This window comes from Schistosoma haematobium, chromosome 4 (assembly GCF_000699445.3).
Source record: "Schistosoma haematobium chromosome 4, whole genome shotgun sequence".
Taxonomy (NCBI): Eukaryota; Metazoa; Platyhelminthes; class Trematoda; order Strigeidida; family Schistosomatidae; genus Schistosoma; species Schistosoma haematobium.
In genome coordinates, this window is record NC_067199.1 from 24936191 (window position 1) to 24956443 (window position 20253).

The 20253-nt window shown below is 34.4% G+C and overlaps 1 protein-coding gene across 1 annotated transcript; it reads left to right on the forward strand.

The window, feature by feature from the left end:
• Positions 1–22: 22 nt before the first annotated feature.
• On the forward strand, positions 23–20044 carry NUP85 (Nucleoporin nup85; the record flags this gene model as incomplete). Its single annotated transcript, XM_051219337.1, has 7 exons — positions 23–55; positions 3637–3964; positions 7365–7711; positions 9359–9563; positions 10235–10455; positions 11577–12179; positions 20024–20044. Coding segments are annotated over 7 exons (1758 nt in total), but the record flags the coding sequence as incomplete, so codon positions are not given.
• Positions 20045–20253: the final 209 nt, after the last annotated feature.

Below are 20253 nucleotides of genomic sequence, written 5' to 3' on the forward strand. Positions count from 1 at the left end.
TCTGATTCAGACATTAGAGCTCTTGTGGCATCTTGCGGAACTGATTTTTATCCAAGTATGTTCACTTTATGTAAAAAAGGTATTCTCTTAATTGCCTTCATTTGCTGTTAGATTTATCTAGCTTATTTATTGTCACTCTTTTGTGGCCTTCAGAGTAATTCTACACCACTTCGCTTGTGTCGGACTTCTGGCTAATAAATTTGCGGATTAGTTTCATATTGTCATCTGATCCCCGATAATTGTTTATACATTTAATCACATATCAACACTTCTTAGCTGCACAAAAGTTCACCAACCAAACCGCAACCGTGTCTATAGTTTAAAATAGAAGTGAATCTCAGGTGTTTCCTGAAATAATAGTCTTCCATTTACCTTAATTAATAATTCAACCTCATTTAGAGTGATGTTTTCTCCCTCTGAATGCGAAATATTGCTTTACGACTGACCCGAACCATCTCATAGATTGGTCATAGGGAATGAAGTCGTTGAGTGTGTCGACTACTACACTTATCTTGTGAGCCTCATTGATGCTAACTGGTTGGTTCCTGACGAAATCTCAACCAGGATGTAGAGAGCTCTCTTGGTTTTTGTCAGTTCACATCACATGTGATACAAGCGAGATGTTAGTCAATCAAAGAAACAGTGAGTATTCTGTGCATCGATTTGCATCGCATTCTTGTGTGGGTGTGAAACATGTACTATGAAAGTATGAGATATGTGTAGGGTGCGGGTGCTTTGTCATGGATACATTGTGAGACAACTGATTGAGGGATAGTGTGGTTAAACACAGGGTACTAGACAAAGGTAGGAAATCGATTGATGAGATTGTGAATGTCGGTTAATTGAGTCGCTTGGATTATACATTACGTATTTCTAACCAATATCTATCTCAACGGGGAATTTCAGATTGCGTAAGAGTAGTTTGAAAAAACTGTTGATTGACCGAACCTAAACGCAACACCAGTTCATGAAATTTTTAACTTCTTTATTGATCTATATTAGTAGATGTCGTTTGTCGTCTACGACTTGCGGATGATCTAATATCTTTCACCTACTGATTTCCATTCTTTTTGATTTTTCGGTTTTCCATGAATATAAATATCATTTTATGTTTCCGATGCGTGCCTCTCGTTGTCCAGAATGGTGGAAACTTAGAACTACATTTTCGGGTCCTAGATCGAAGTGTCCGTATTTGTTTATCAAAAACGAAATATATCAAGTTCACTCCTGATTACAGGGCGACAATTCACTAGATCGGTAATCAGAAGCGTATAGAGTCGTGTAGCTCGGTAGTTATTACTACGTCTTACTCACCCGTTTTACTCTGTATGGGTATTTTTACTGGACAAATGACTGAAGTGTTATCTATACTACATAATTATATATATATATATATATAACCATGTTATTTTATTATGCAAGGTCTAGCATATCATCTATTAAACTGTATTTGTTTTTAAAATCCTCCATATCAGTGTGACATTAGCATCTTATTCAGAATATAGCCTTCACTCACTGAATTACCAATGAATACGCACTTCACCTATTGACCTTCGGGAATACCGTTAGTATCATCATCTCTCATGCATTAGCTATTGTTTACTTCATAGTACACGAGCATTTAGATAGTTTTCAGTAACTTTATACTGCTTCATCTGGCATTAGTGAAAATATGTATACATTTGTTTGCATATTCGCCAGGACCCCACTGATCCACCATTTTTAAAATTTTTAATCAGTATTTGCATCTGTCTTTTGTAATTTCTTGTGGCAGCGCCCCTAAGAAGAGATTCCATCGTGACATATCATAATTTTAATAAAACTTGTAGCAGTTTCTTTGTTATTACACATCCATGCAATCGATCCTGGCTTCTGGAAAGACTTAGGCGACTCAGGTAGCATGTGACTATTCAGTCATTCTTATCTTCCTAATGATTTCATTCTTTTCATAGGAAGTTGTGACCTCTGGCATATGTACCTCTTACATTCATGTCCTTGTATTTTACGTTTAGATGCCTCATGTATGCTTGTATGTGTCTGTACCCCTATTAGTATACTCAGTGCTTGTATTTGAGATAAACGTGGCATTAGTCCTTGAATTCACTAACTCCTGGTCTGGGCCATGTTGGTAGATGCAGACTACTTGGTTGGGGTCCGCGTGACTATTGTAACCAAAGGTTGGAGACTGTGGGTGACATGGCTCAGAATCGATCACAATAGTGTAGGTGAATACACTCTTCGTTTTCCCTTAAACTGTGGGATTAAAATTGATTTATCCCTTTATTTCTATGAACTAATTATTTCTTCCTGTATTATATCCTTATACACAATCTTTCTTTTATTTATTACTACCATTGAAGTAACTACTTCTATGAATTTGGTGTTCATCTTGTTGTGCTAATGATGTATGGCAACTTGAACCGATGTATTTATGTGCCTGGTCCCACGTTGGGACTGATTGATTTAAGCTAAATTGACACTTAATATGTAATATTTTTAATAGATACACCTGTCTCCTCATAGTTTCGTCTGCCCTCCCTAAAGGAATGTTTGAAAAATATACATCCAAAACACTCGTGTCGGATGTTTCGATTGAGCATATACATTGTAATAAGAATCTATTCGTCTACATCACTAGTGATTCAATCATACAAGAGTCAGACCGCAGGTGCTAAAACCCACTCGAATATGGGGTTTTATACGAACTTACATCGAACAGTACACGTGGTTTTGTCCTATTTTATCACAAATGAGCATCAGGAGATAACACTTTGTCTTTATTTGATTTACCAGCTACCTAACCCGGTGTTCAGAATGGAACTAAGCCCCTCACGGCCATGTATACAAAATTCAGTTCTCTTAATACGAAGCATACGTGTAGATTTTTTGGGTGAATTTTTAATTTAAATGTACAATATTTCTCTCCAAATCAACACAAGTGCATAATATACTTATGACTCTTTCTAACTCAAACCATTTATGAAAGACAAATCGGTTGACTGAATTCATCCTTCATCAATTTGCACGCTGCTATGTGGTTGTTTTTACATTGTTATTTTTATATTTTGTCTGACGCATTTTAACTTTGGTACCTAGTATTAGATGTCAAACATTAATCCTAAATATTTGTAAGTGAGCTATTACTGTTTTATTACAGACTCAAAATTGACTGTTATTCAGTAAACGTATTTATTGAAAATCTAGTGTTTCCTCTCTTTTCAGTTTTTAATGTTTATGTATTTACTTACTGATTTCTTTGCTCGTATTGTTTTTAATCATAAAGATTCACTTTTATGGCAGATTTTGTACAATTTCAGCGAAGCTATTAGTTAAAAATGTTACACCAGTAGGTCTTCCGGTGGGATTTGTCAATAATCGTGCATGTGCCTAGTCCAGTTTCTTGATATGAAAAATCCTAGTACTAAGTCCTCAGCCTAGATATTCATATCTCTCATACCTAGATGTATCTCTCTGCAGCTTCTGTATATTGGTAAGAAATCATAAGCGACTTAAAAAGCCAGTCATACCATGAGAAATTTCGTATGATATATCGTAGTACCTGTTGTTGGCACTACAGCTATGCAAATCAATTCTTTGGAAGATAAAAACATTTTATTTTTATTCCCATTATTTTAGGTATCTCCACCTGGATATTTAGCATTCAATCTCTGTAGTTGGTTTTACGTGCAGTCCCAGGAAGCGGCTAATCGCGCTCGAGAGATTTTGGACAGTGCAAACAGAGAGCAATCCAGTCATATTTTATTGCATGATAAACTGAATAATCTTAAATCATGGGAAACCAACAAGGACTTTTGGCCAACAGTTTTAAGCTTGGTTTTACAAGCTAGGTGTCAAGAAGCAGCAAGTTTGCTTGTCCTGCATTCTAATTCTAACGGTCGTGGTCTCCGAAGTCTACGTCAACTTCTAGCTTCTATGCCAGTTGCTTCTCATGCTGAAAAAGAGGGCAAGTGATTTTGCCTAAGACATTTTTTGTAACATGTGCATTTTTGAGACACTCAGTAGTTAGTCTCACTACCTTAAGTAGATCTCAATAAAATATTTGTTCTCTATCTCTTTATGATCGTTCGTATTATCGTAGTAGATACTCGATATTTCCTGCTGAAATTCGCTGTCTCAATAATTGTTACAAACTGTCCATCCTGCACACAATTACATCACACCTGTTTTTTTTTGGAAACTAGAGGTTAATTTAACATAAAACTTGGTGGTCATAGATCTTATATTGGCTTCCTGGACTATTTGTCAGAAAAGCCCAAATGACGACCAAGCATGTACAAGAGAAAGATTCCATCAAGTGTCACCGTTCACAAAATATGTTTTTTGCCTTTAAAGTATCCAACTGTTTTATTGAAGCTTTATTTGGACAGTAATAACATCGTTATTCTAGAGAAGTAGGTGTAATAAAAGTCTAGGGAAGCTGTATATGGAGATAATTTCTCATTATTATGCAAGCTCCCTTAAAAAATTTCAGTAGTTCCTTCATAGCCGCCAACATTCTCTATAAGCGATAATCTAATATACTTTTAAAACCATTTATAGCCATTGGTTTATTTATTTTATTACTCGGAAGTTATGACAATTTGAATCTCTAAATAAACCATTTAAATCCTGAATTGTTCGTCATTATAGTTGTCTTTTTAGTTCCTGGTAATAACTTTGATTCATACAGTAATAATCCAAATCAATACTCATTGGGTCTTTTATAGAATTGAATAGAACGATATCAAAGGCATCATATATCACTCAAAAGAAATATCTAGGTTGAATGGGATCTAAAAATACGCACTTCTAGTAAGAATCCCGTATGATTAATTACTTGAAAGTGGTGATAACCATAGTGGGATTAGTTTGAATAGCATAGAATCTAAAATACTAGCGTCAATAATTATCGGGCGCCTAACAAAGACTCGTGAACTGCAAGCACGAAAAAAATCAGGCTGGCTTCAGACCCGGTCGTGGCTGCATCGATCACATATTCACCATTCGGCAGATTTTAGAACACAGGTATGCTTATCGGCGTCCGACAATGGTGGTTTTTCTTGACTTGAAAGTAGTATTTGACTCTGTAAACTGAGAGGTTCTGTGGCAGTGTCTGTCATTGGAAGGCATACCTCAGGAGTACATAAACCTTGTGAAGGCTCTTTCCTTGAACACTACAAGTCGAGTGAGAGCTTATGGCGAACTGTCATCTGCTTTTGCAACGTCAAGTGGTGTCCGTCAAGTCTGTCCACTTTTTCAATTTTTGTTTAACTTCATAATAGACCTGCTGATGGAAATAACGTTCTCGTCGATTGAATTCTCGGGCGTTGATCCCCCTCCAGGGGGTTCACTTATCGACTTTGAATACGCAGATGACATATTCCTGTTTGGTGAAGTCTCTGGTAAAATCCAGAGTCTTTTGGTAGTACTGAGCAACAATGTCAGGCTGTTTGGAATGCGCTTCTCCCTCTCTAAATGCAAGTTGTTGCTCCAGGACTGGTCTGCGTCAACACCTGAACTAAGGATAAGGAGTGAAATAGTCGAATGCGTCGACAACTTCACTTACCTTAGAAGTCTGGTCAGCCCGAATGGGTTGGTGTCTGACGAAGTGTCAGCACGGATTCGAAAAGCTCGTTTGGCTTTTGCCAACTTACATCACCTATGGCGAAGGCGAGATGTCCGTCTATCAATAAAAGGGCGAGTATACTGCACGGCAGTTCGTTCTGTTCTACTTTACGGCTGCGAAACGTGGCGATTAAGAGTTGAGGATATTCGTAAGCTACTAGTATTTGATCACAGATGTCTTAGAAATATTGCTGGGGTCTGCTGGGATCACCGGGTAAGTAATAGTGAGGTTAGATGCAGGTTATTAGGGAATGATGAAAAATCAGTTGATGAGGTTGTGAATCTTCATGGACTGAGATGGTTGGGCCACGTGTTGGGGATGGTTGGAAGAAAGTTGGGGGTGGCCAAACCAAAACGTGGCACCAGTGTTCGAAGTCACTAACTTCTAGTCTGAGCCATGTTGGTAGATGCAGACTACTTGGTTGGGGTCCGCGTGACTATTGTAACCAAAGGTTGGAGACTGTGGGTGACATGGCTCGGAACCGATTACAATAGTGTAGGTGTATACACTCTTTGTCTTCCCTTAAATTGTGGGATTAAAATTACAATTTACCTTTCTTTCTACTTCCTGGTGTTCATCTTGTTGTGCTAATGAGGTATGGCAACTTGGACCGATGCATATATATGCGTGGTCTTACGTTGCATCTGACGTAATGAAATGTGTTTATTTCTTAAAATTTCTCCCAATGTGCCAAAATTGAATATTCTACACCTCTTTTTCCAAGAGTTTGTGGCAAATACGGAAATTGAATTTCTATTGCATAAAATTTATTTCCTTAGTGGGGCTGATCAACATGACCACATCAGATATCTTTATAAATGCCCGTGTAATTTCCACTCGAATCATTATGGATATCATAGGTTAAATAAACTTGTTCCGAATTCGTTTCTCGTTTTTAACCTCCCAATTATTGGCGATTAGATCTGTCGCTCTTCAGTAGTGAGTTACTTTGCTTAGTGAGTAGTTCAGGAGCATTGTTACAATTGCACGATTACTGGAAGTAAAATTAGTGCTTCTCGGCGTAACTTGTTAATAAAGTAAATAAATTAAGCATTTTCTACACATAAACGTTCTTCGTACTCCATTTTGTTTTACATTACAAAGATATTAGTTACAGTTTAATGGCAATCATTTAGCAAATGTTAAGGAAAATTTATTTATTGACTAGCTATAAATCAGCATCTATTTAACTGAAGATGTTTTATTGGTTGACAGTGTTTTCGATGTTTCTAACAGCATACTTTAAAAGGTGCTTCGAGAAATTTTTTATATTCTCTCATATATGATCAGTTTTGGGAAGTCTCTGTTCTCTATGTAAATATTTATTCTTATTTCCACCTTTTATAGATATAGACCCACTAAACGTCTCTGCACTTTCAACCATTTTTAGAATTATTTCTTCGTACATTTGGCGTGGGGACTGTTTATCATGTCTTTTTTAGCGTAATACGTACTCACTTTTGGTAACACGCGTATGTAACACTAATTGTTTAGGTGAACTTTCACTGGTTGTTAATTCTTGCTTGTATCTCATCCATCAACGTGTTTATCTACTTGATAAGCTTTACTCAATGCTTGAAATCTTTCTTTTTATCGTGAACATGGATGTGAGAAATTTATGTTTTGTCTCTTTCACTTTCTGTTTACATTAGTTACTTGTAATCCATTATCCTTAGTTTCTGATGTAAAGTTTTCAGAATGTGTTTTCTAAAAATCCTTGTCTTTTTATTGGTGCTAGGTATGTGGACTGAGTATGGTGCTCAGTTTTCGCAGGCGTGGAATTATTGGCAGTCAGAGTGTGAACATCGACTGTCTTCGGGAGAATTCGACCATGTTGGTGGTGATCCAGCATCAGTTGACTTCATAAAATTAATTGTAAATATCTTATCGGGGCGTACGTCTATTTGGGATGATCCGCGAATTCTGGACGTAACTAGAGGTTCACGTGGATGGTTTTTTCGTTTTGTATCATTTGTTTTCTACACTGACCAGTTGGTAAATATTGATGGTTTAAGCAGCGATCTTGATCGATGGCTTGCTTTAACGAAGAAAGGTAATATGGAACCGGGCTCTAACTTTGATCAGGTAAATAACGTTTAGGATTTTTCGCACGAATATAAACCTTTTTTATTGGTTACTTCAATATCTTTCCTTACTTATAAGTTGATCGCTCTGCTGTTTTGTTAAGCTATATTTTCAGTTAGTTTAATACTATGCTTGTTTATACTGTGTTTTTCTTGCGCGAAATTCAACGATAACACTTTGGTCGCGCACGTTAGAATGGAATGTAAATAGATGTGAAACAGTTTTGTACAAAGTAATTTGAGATCTTCAACAGCCCACTTCTACTTTCCAACGAATATTGATTGAAAATCTACATTTTTTTATAACTATTATATATTATAGAATACTGTTGCTTAATCACCTCCGTTAACCAATAATTTACTCTTCTCAGTTTTAGTACAACTTTGTTCTATTAATGATATTGTTTTTATTTCCGTATTGTATGACATCTCTTAGCCACATACGATTGAGTCAAAATACATACTGTGTATCATATTGTGGATAGACATTAGGTTACAGTGAAATTCACGCGCGTTTCATCTTATTCAGAACTTGCTAGCTGAATATCCCCCTCCATTTCGATCTTTAGTCCTCATTGAGATCAACACTGAAACACAAGTATATGCAACTGACAAGATTTAAATTAAGACGAAAAATGCTCGTTTTATTTCATTGTTACACATTTTCTAAAATATGATCAACTTATAGTTACAGGCTAAGTAAAAAAGCATTTGGGAGGCATTATTTCTTAGTAGGAAGACTAGAAAACCCTCTGAACTTATGAATACTGTATAAAGGCGCGATCTCAGTACCGTTACAGGTTAATTATCCAGTTACAAACATTCTGCTTTTCAAAATCAGCGGAAATTAGAACTAGCAAAAAACAATTGGAATCCGTTTGGTTTCATTAGGTTCTATTTACAACCCAGTTAACAGAATATGACAAAGTTTAATGTTTTTTTTTAAATTCTCAGAAAATTAGTTAGGGGCAAATTGAGCGAGTATCAGGGCAGTTATGTATTCACAAAAGCCTTATGTTTGTCTTAGATACTTTTTTTACAGTTTTATAAAGTATATTACATCCCCTATCTAATTTCTTATTTAAGTACTACATAATGTAAACAGATAACGAAGATGTGTTGTATTAAAAGCGTTTATCAGCTTTGTTGTAGGTGTGAACTGTTTGCCATTCAGTTATGTTTGTTCAGCTACCCCTTACATAGTGTTGTATCTCAAAGCCGTTAACACAAACCTAAACGTGATTACTGAGCTGTAATAACTTTAATCTACTTACATAAAATAAAAAAGATTGCTGTTTCACATTTAATACTGGTAACAATTCATACTTGTTACCAACCATAAAACAATTCATTGCAAAATATAACTATTTCAAAATTGTACTACTTAGCTGTTAATGGTTTTACGTCCTTTAAAATGGACTATTTAAGTGCTAACATCTCATAATCATTATCATTAGTGTTAACTCGAAGTATTCACTGGTGTTTAATGTCATTGAACGTTTCAGAAACAAACCAGCTAGCTCGAAAAATTTAACCTTATTATAAGAATTTACTCATGAAAAAAACATTTTCTGTCACTTGGATTTTTTCAGAAGCTTTTAATTGTGTCTCTGCTATTAATATTTTTATTGTTTACTTTTTACCTCAGTCCGTCGATGCTTTAATCACAAGCATTTTTCACGTGGATCTATTTTCATTTGTTCGTATAGCAAGTGAAAAATTAAGTAATTGGTGGTTTATTGCACATTTTACGAATCTTTTAAATCACATATATCCTGGTGTACTTAATGATCTTCAGCTTACACATAAACAAGACGAGTTATCTTTAGAATCTTGTCCAAAAACAGTAAATTGTAAGTAACATTTTCTTAATTAATTAGTTTTGTTTCATAAGTTATTGGTTTAAACATTATCTTCATAAGACCACTACTAAATAAAACAAATGTTTAGATGTTGTTTTTTTATCAGTTATTCTGGTAATGGCTTGCTATGAAGTATTATTAGCCAGGAACTATCATCTGAGGTTCCAGTTTTCTCAACAATTTTATCGTATTTATAGGTAATGACATGTAAATGCTAAATGGTGCTACATATTCGGCTCAACAACTAAGTCTGTGTGAAATTATGTGACAAATAATATAATTCATGTGCACATAAATCCATTCTCTCTTATTTCTTGAATGGAAACTAACAGTGCACACGTTTAGTAGAATCAAATTTTTAAAATCGCGATGGCATTTTAAGATTAGAAAAAGTTTATTATGAAAATACTGCATTTGGAAACCCTCAAATGTGGTTAAAGTAAAGTACTATATGGACCAGTTACCTTTAATCTGAAATATATAATATACTTGGGGCATTTAGGCTCAGACTATTCCCTTGATTTCCTATCCAATATCTAATCAAGCATTCATAGAAGTTTATGCACAAACCTACCTATTATTGCAGAAACTATAAACATCCACAACACCCGTTTACATTATGGTATAAACACTTTCGTTCTTTTTATTTACTACATGTGCAGATAAATCTAATGCTAAGTTTAATGAATCATTGTATCAACCTGTAGACAGCTCTTCATTGGTTGAATTTTTTCTTCTTGGTTATGTCGAATCATTGGCTTCTGAAACAAGTCTTTTATCTATTGCACTTGGATATTTGGATCACTGTAAATCTGGGCGTACTCGTCAATCTACCTTATTATTGAGACATGCTGTGCCAGTTTCAACTAGAGCTACAAACTGGGTAAGTTGATTAGACATCTTTGATGACTATGTTAATGGATTTCCTTAACTTGTTGTCCTTTTTATGAGAATTAGTTACTGTGTAGTATACTAAGTGATATAATCTATATTTATAATCCTTACCTATGAATCCTCACTGCCATTATTTATTAGTAGCCACGAAGTCATGTTGTTTAATAGATGAATCTCACAGTCCTTTTAATTTTCCCGTCTAAAATAAGCGATCGTAACAGTTGTCTCAAAGCAGGAGGAATGATAGCCCGATGTGTAAACAATACACAAGACTAAAATGTCGAAATCAAATGAAATTAAAAGCTGAGCAAATAACTCACCTTATACGTTTATCTGCTATCCTAACATGTGCAATATATTTTATGAGATTTTTGTATAATAATATATGTTTGAGTCTGGTTTTATGGCTTAGTAGTGAAAACACTGAATTTTAATTTGTATATTCAAATTCCGATCCACCATAGTCCCATTTACTTTATTACCTATAATCAGGCATGAATAATTTATTACGCTAGTGACATTTCTTACACGTCCAATACAATTATATTATATGATTTGTGTAAATTGGTTGTAAAAATTATGTGATATACGAGTCCCTGTGTGCTCACGAATGTAGAACATGTATCTCATGTAGTTTGATTTCTATTCAGAAAACTAATGATTTACTCATTAAATAGGCGTATAATCCTTTCTTTAAAAGGCAAAACTAATTAAGCTAAGAAAAAAAAACTAATTAACATTTCAGAAAATGTTGAAAATCATTTACTGAAACTCAGTTGCAATCTGAATTTTTCAGAAGTAATATCAACCATGTAGTTGACCAATATATTTTTGGTTTTTTTTTATTTGACATGTCATCTAAATCGAAATATAATCTATTGTGATGTTATATTATTTATCCTAAGTGTTATATTCTATTCAGTAATTGAATACTAACTGGATTACTGAATAATAAGTAATATATACTTCAGATTAGTAATCGCAATAATTAGTTTTCCATAAGAATACGGTTTTAAATAGTTTCACCTATTTTCACTTATTTAAAATGAATTAGCTAATTAATTAATTATTTGTAACGATTTATAATTTTTATTTATTTCATTTTACTAGTTTATTAGTCAAGCCAAAGTTAGAGGATTATATTCAACTGCTGAAGAATTAGCCAAATTAAATTGTCGTAGATTTACATGTTTATCATTGCAATCACAAGAAGGTTCTATAATTAATTCATCAAATTATTCTCCAATATGTATCTCTATAGGTTGGGCTTTAATGGCACGTGATTATTCTATGATTAATCGATTAGCTGAACTCTCTCTTGCTAGAGATAATGGATTTATGCATAAGGACACTTTAAATGAAACAATAACTTCGCATGCTTCTACAGAAGTTGCAGAATTGGCTGCTATAATATTAGGTTTTTGTCGAGGATCATCATTTGACGAACCGTCTAATAATAATAAAGTTAATGAAGTGAATCATCTTCAATTATCACCTGAATTAGCTTTTTTAATTCGTTATGCTGAACTTCAACAAAGTTTTAATGATGGTGATTGTGAAGGCGCAGTTGATCGAATTATTGATTTACTAGTTACTAGTCCTGGGAACTCACTTATTACCACCAATTCAACTGGACAAGATTGTACAAATTCTTCGACTACAGGTTTTGGTTTACGTATACCAACTCGTCTTAAAATAAGACTTCTTGCTGAAGTAAGACACTTATTGGGTCGAAATTGTCTACGTCGAGATCAAGTTGAAGTGCTTATCACTGCTTTGATTGAATTAAGAGCAGATTTGGATTTAAATCCTAATAACATGTCCACAAATAGTGATATACATTCATTACTAACAAAAATTCATATGTCTCTTGCTAAAGAGCTAGCATCGACATTCTTTGCTACCTCTAATACCATTCCTATATCTCTGTCTTTATCACCCAATAGTATGGTTGATACAAATTGGCATTAAGCCTGTTTCCTTATTTACCATGTTGTGTAAACTTTTTAAGCAGTAAATTTTGTTGAAATATGGTGCATTTATGATCCCATGTTTTGTGTATATGTTTTTGTTGCTATTTTGTATGGAAAGTTTTGAATTTTCTATTTTCTGTCCTATCTACACTTTAAGAACAAACATTTGATTTTTTCCGTTTTATTAGTTCATCATGATAATTTGTCTGGTGTTGCTGTATGAAGTGATTGAGTTCGTATACTCACCTTCATGATCTCTTTGCAATTCATAGGGATCGAATCCATTTAAGCTTGAATAAGTAATTTTTGATAACTCTCACGGAATAAAGAGTATTGTCTACAGCCTCGTACGTTGACAGGTACATGAAGTTTGTTCATTGTTATCCTATATTTATGTATATATTAAAAAGAACAAACAAAATTGTGCTATTCCATTTCAATTGTTCCTGAGTTGATAGTAAATATGGATGGGTCATATCGCTCTTTATTCATTTTCATCTAATTTCCACTAACCGTTTCCTTTTGTTCCAGAGGATCTGAGGTTATAGCAACCATACTATGAAGCGAAAGACACTAAGTTTGAATCTCCGTGTGAACATCAACACGGATGCAGGTTCGTTCATCTAGCAAGTCCCAAATAGGACAAAACACGGGTCCCGGACCCCATTGCTAGTCACCATCTAACTCCTTATGACTTAGTGGCGATATCTAAGCAATCCTTACAGAATTGAAATATTCTAAAAGTGACTGATCAGTTGCAGTCTATAACATCAACAGGAAGATCAAAGCAACCAATACAAATCAATTAAGATAATAGTCTGTTAAAAAGGTTTCAGATGAATGGTAACTTATTCTTGAAATTGAACAAAGCCTATTGATTTGTGCTGCACATTAAAACAAGTTTATTGAGTATTTACAGTCAGTAGATGTATATAAGAATGAGTCACCTAAAAAAATTTTTGAAACTGACCATAAGTCATGATTTGACTGTTCATTCTTAGTGTGCAATAATTTTCGACTTTAGCTGAATTGCTTACTTACTTTCAACAAATCGATCGCAAGACAATCAGCTCCCACTTTGGGTGGAGTTCAGCAATGACCATTTCCCAATGACATGCTTTCGTTTGTCACAAAATAATTGTCGACAATCCTACTTAGTTTCGGCGATCTCAGAATTGGTTCAGAAAAATATGTTTTGTTTTCATTACTTCAATTTTCGATGCAAGTTATGCTAGTGTGAATAGATGGCATCTTATTTTCTCCAATCCCTAAACTCCCTAGTACGGCCGAAGGTCGGAAGAGTTCGTTCTCCTTGAAATGCTTTATCCATGTGCATTCAGCCACTGCCGGGTAGGTCCTACACACTACGTTCTCTCGGCATGGATGTATATTGAATTGAAAGGACGAAAAGCGAATGTCCAGTGCTTAGATCGGGTTGGTGGGTAAAGAGAATCCACCTAGAGTAAAAAAGGCGGGTTGGAAATCAGTGGTGCACATGGCCTTCAGTATCCTGAAGTATCAAATAGGGTATGAACCTATTTTGGTTGTCGGGTATCATGTGGTCGCCTCTCCTAACATCGTTCCGCTCTCTTGTGGATTAGACGTCAAAGCTTGGTGAGTGGCCCTCTAAGAAAGCCACATGCTTTGATCTGGATATCTGGGCTGTATCCCAGCCCAAACAAACTGAGTGATGATTATGACTGGGGAAAACCGCTCTCTCTTCAATCCACGTTTTTACAAATTATATTCATAATTATTTGCTAACATTCATTTTTATTTTACACCATGTCACTTGTTTATTCCTTTTCTCATTGTATGTATTGTATTTTCCACCTTATACAGAACCTCGCTTGTAGTAGAAATCATGTCCTCTCTAAACGGTCTCAAGTCACTGATTAGTCCCCAGTTGAGTGCTACCACGGTATAAGAATTCCGAATTAGTCTTAAACCATGTATGCTATTCAAATTGGTCTCCCTCAACGTTCGCACGCTAATTCAGGTCAGACAACAGATCGGGTTAACTGTCTTTAGAAAGTACTAGCACCAACATCTGTTGTTTATCTGAAACCCCCATTTAAGACTAGTGAAGTACTACAAATCGTTTCAGCATGTCACTTTGAAAAACTTGTTCATTCATCGTAACAACTAACCTTTAGTATCATTGCGTATCTAGGTTCATAAAACAGTTCAAAACTAATTTTAAAAAACAGTTCTCAAATACACTAGGGAGAAGGAAGTTTTAAGCGTAACGTCAATATCCCATTTGATACCCATTTTTACACTATTCAAGTTTATAACTGGAGTTCTGGCGGTGTTTTTGTATTTAAATACACAGCGGTCCTTTGCTTATGTAAAGTCACCTGTGTTGTAGTATTTCTTTTAAACTAATCTCACCTCAAACTAACAACATTCAGTTGATTTTCCACAGTTAATATTAACTCTTTCAACGACTTTTCGACATCCTATACAAGAGTTGATAGTCTAACTTTTAGGCTAGCTTCTCGCCATATTTCACAACTTGAATTACGGAAGACAAATAACTTCTGCAGTCCACATAAAACTTGGTCTGTTAACATTGTCTGTTTTTGTTTAGACTAGTGAGTAAACAATATCCTGAACTAGCAAAAACAATTTTTGAAAAAGTAGAATGCTAGTTCATATACTTTCTAATACGCCAAACATGACACTAAACGCACAGACGAAATGTCACTGTTTATCTAGAAAGCAGGTAAGGATGATGAGCTGTAGATAAGACAGATCAGGATATAGGTCCAGTTTGATATGACTGAGTGGATTTAACTGTATAATAGAAGTGTATTTTTAATGGCAACATACAAAAATTCAGTGACTACTTACAGAACATCATATCTCATTTAGGCGCAGAATTTATAACTTGACTTGTGAATGCAAAAAGAAAGAATGTCACTGTACATAAATTCAAATTTGAAGTCATCTTGAAAAGGCGATTAAATTGTTTGTGCCGATTGATTTAACGACAGGATAGGTATTCCGATAAGGATCTTCCGTCCACGTAGCATCGTGAGTAAAATCTGAATAGATTTTTCACTTCAATGGCCTAAATTGTTTTTGAATGAGATCACGAATCGATTGTTGATAGACAACCATTGAAAACCTGGAAGCATTGGACGATCGTTTCCTCCTATCGTGCGATTACTCAGCATTCACGATCCCGCTTGTGGGGTTTGAACCCAGGGCCTTCAGTCTCGCTCAGGAACGCTTAACCTCTAGACCCACAATAGGATGAAACGACCGTCTAGTGTATCCAGGTTTTCAATGGTGGTTTAACATCATTCGGTTCACGATCTCAATCAAAAGCTTAATAATCTCCACAACCCCAAACTGATAATGATTTAAACTGTGAACGGCGGCCTGTTCGAATTGTGAAGATCTCTACATCGGAGGGGGAAACACGAAATGCAATGGACAGCTGACATACGACAAGAAGATTTGGACTTGGTAGATGACCTAGCTGTTCTATCCCATACACACGAACAAATGCGGGTGAAGACAGTCAGTGTAGCAGCAGTAGACCTCAAAATACAAAAGGACAAAAGCAAGATCCTCAAATACAACATGGGGAACACTAATTCAGTCACTCTTGGTAGAGAAGCTTTGGGAGAGGTCGAAACTTCCACACAACTAGACAGCATCATCGACGAGCAAGAAGGATCTGATGCAGATGTGAAGTCAAGGATTAATAAAGCGATGACAGTATTCCCACGATTGAGGAACATATGGGACTCAAAATAACTGTCAGCAAGCCAATATCAAAATCGGGTTCTTCAATACGAACGTCAAGACAATTCTACTGTATGGAGCTGAGACTTGAAGAGTTACTACAAACATCATCAAAAGTGTACGAGTATTCATAAACAGATCTCTACGCACGATACTGAATGTCAGTTGGTCGGATATCATCAGCAACATACTACTGTGGGAGAGAATAAACTCGCTTCCAGCTAAAGAGGGAATTAGGGAAAGAGTGTGTGAGTGGATAGGACATTGTGAAAATCATCAAAATACATCATGAGGCAAGTGCTAGATGGAAATCCTTAAGAGAAACGGAAAAGAGGAAGACTAAACAACACACTGTGTCGAGAATTAGAAGCAGATATGAAAAAGATTGCTCAGGACAGAGTTGGATGGGGAATACTTGTAGGAGGCTTATGCTCCTCCACTAGAGGTAACAGACGTAAGTAGTAATGTCTGTATGTACTGATGAACTATCACAGAAGTGTTACATTTGAGTTCCATACTAAATTCTGGAGAACCCGAACAAAAACAATACAGTAAGAACATTTTCCGTTTTATCTATCCTCTTAAAAAACGAGATAAATATATTGTAATGCTCTATATATATATATATATATATATATATATATATATATATATATATATATATATATATATATATATATATATGGGAAAATAATTGTAGCAACTTAGCTGATAGAAAACCCTAATTATTTAGTACTTGTGAAAGATAATGACTATTGAAACCATTTTAAAAAATATCTGTCGGTTGAAAACGTAACATCTCAAACATGTAATCATGCCGGTATTTGTTTCTCATATGAATCACATACTGGAAAAGTTAATTTAACTGAACTGGAGTAAAAGTATATAAAAGTTTACCTTTGAAATAAGTTTTATTACGCTACTTGAAAGTAATTCAAATATATTTACGAAATTTAGAAATACAATTCCTCATTCGTTAACCAACGAATCTCAGGTACATCCATCTGACTGGTCCCAAATAGGACGAAACACGCATCCTGGATTCCACTGCTAGCCACTATCCGTCTTTGTTTAAGAATCTCACTGTTGTTTGAAAATTATTAAATACTTTTTGGTTAGAAAGATCAAAAAATTCTAATAAGTTGACGTTTCTGCGTAAATTTTAAGTGATTATGATTCATTCTGGGAAAAATGCTTCCAATTAATTTCTTAGAAATCTGTTTTCTTCATTTATATGAACTCGGGTCTAAATTCGAATGAATAGCTTCACAGTAGTTCGGCTCCGAGTTAACTTAACATTAAATAGGAAATATTATATTTGTAAAATCTCAACAGCTGTATTTTAAGTAAATCCAACTTTCCGCTCAGCTAACCTTCAGACCAATAATCTGTTACCTGACGGTGTGTAGTTTCATTCTCTTCGTAACATTGCGCACCCATCTTCAGTTGTTTTCAGTAGGTTGAACTGCACCGGTCGAGACTTTTCACTAGAACATCTAAACCTTTTTTCTCGAAGCTAATCACCAGTGAGCATATAATAATTATTAGTGTCAGTATTTACGGAGATCATTGATCCGTAATCTCAATAATATTCAACAAATTCCACAGATCTAAATACTGATATTTACTTTAGTTACTTTGTAAATGTTTCAGAGTTTTAATGAAGTTTTCAGCCCCATTAAATGCACTAAGTATGAAAAGATATTTTCATGGAGCTCGAATTAAAGTATAAAAATAAATCTTTAATAATCAGCTAAAAATCTCCACTTCATTACTGAATGAATTTTGTGTTCAGAATAAATTGGTTCAAAGTATTTTCTGGGTGATGCTTGGAAATATTCCTGAACAAATAAATATACTGTTTGTATTATTTATACAATTTATCGATTTTGAAAATAATGTACTTACTATGAGGACTGGAAGTTAAATGTCCAATCCCTTGTGCAGTTTATTACCTTCATTAAAGTAGCAATTGATAATAGCATTAAAAGATATCACTCCAACGTTATATTGTTTTATAATGATTCAATCTAGTTAATTCATAAAGAATATTCTTTTTGTAGATTGAAATATTTTGATCTTATTTTGATTTCTTCTGAAAGATATCTGCAATTGTCATTTTATGTTTAAATCAATCCATCACTTTAGTGATTTAAAGTAAATAAATGTGTTATTATTTATTTAGCCTGTGTGTGGGTTGTGATACTGCCCAGGTGCCCAAACCGAATCTGGTGTTTTTCTTAGTGTGCCACACCCGGAGCCTTCGACCTAAAGGTTTGATCCACAAGGCAGTGGGGCAACGTCAGGAGATGCAGTCACATGATAGCCGGTGACCAATAATTGGTTCATACACCATTTGTTCCCTTAGGGTCCTGGAGCTCATGTGAATCATTGGTTTGGAATCAGGATTTCCCAACTTCCCTAGGTGGATCCTCCATATACATCAACCTGATTAAAGCGCCGGACATTCACTTTTCGTCCTCTCATTTTCATAAAAAATGCCCTGCGCCGCTAGAAGGCAGGGAGTAGGACTTCGCTAACAGTGGCTGTGTATATGTAGTCATGTGAGACCATGTCGAGAGGGAGACCTAACTCTCCCTACCCTGGACCACACCAGGGCATTTGGGGCAAACCAAGTGTACATCGGCCGGGGATCGAACCCAAACCGCCCGCGCGGCAGGTGAGTATACTACCATTGAACCACCGACTAATTACTATTTTATTTCTGTAATTACGCTTTTTATTCTAATAAATACTAAATTTCTTCCTTTTTGTAGTGAATCTTCAAATTACCTAAAGAAAACACGGACATTAGATTTTTAGTTTCCATTATATGTTCAAAATAAACTGAAGTAAAATTTATAAACTAAAATCTGATCTGGTTTGTAAATTATTTATTATGGTAATATACATTTCTTTATGATCTAAATTATTAGCCCACTACAATTATGATATTGATCATATTGTTTTTATTAAGGAATACCAATCAAATTTAGTTATTAAATAAAGTTTTCTTAACTGTTTGCAGAAAAAAATTATCATAATTATTATATTGCAATGATTATACTTTAAAGAATGCGAAACTTCACTTTTTATTTACATCTCTCTAATACCTTTGTATATATGGTCATTTTTGAGCACAAAAAAGGCGGCAGATTCAAAAAGTGAATATGGGTTATACTGTGCATGACACGTACTATTTATACATACATATATATGACCACTGAACATTAAAAAAAAACAATGTTATATAATAAAAACACACACTAATCAATTATTTTCAGTGTACACTGACGTCACAACATAATTACAGATTACTAAATCTTGTATAGTTCGTACACTAAATTTTATGTAGGTATAGATATGGTCAATTTTAATGTGAATATAAGAAGTATGTGTATAGTGAATTCATTGAATAAATATCAATTTTTTTTGTAATATACCTTCAATTATTATCAATAACTGAAAAGTTTAATATCAATATTGATTACATAATGTTACAAAGTAAATTTTGTAAATAATATTTTTATTTGTAAAATTTATCCTTAAAACTGATCCCTAAATTATCATCGCACTACTGAGGAGTCCCATACTAGGACGAAACGGCCGTCCAATACTTACAGGTTTTCCATGGTAGTCTAGCTTCAATTGACTCATGATCTCAACTATTGAAATTATTATTAATTTATTAAATCATTGTTTGAATAATATTCATCTAATTATGATTGATTAAAGACATTTTAATTTGAAAATTTCCATATGTTAATATGTATTATATAAGTAGTATAAGTTAATTATCTTTCATTATCAATCTCTTTTGTTTAGATTAAAATGAACTCAAAATAATGTAAGTATTTTTACGTTTGATAAAAGCAAATATATAAAATAGAATAAAAATAATTTGAAAAATATTATAAAATAAGGAATAAAGTTTGCTTACATAAAATAGTCTTTCTCTTCCGTGAAATAATTATGTAATAAATCACATTTTCAATTAATACATTTTATAAATTTACAAATAATCCACTCATCAGATTGTTTAATATTCATTAGAT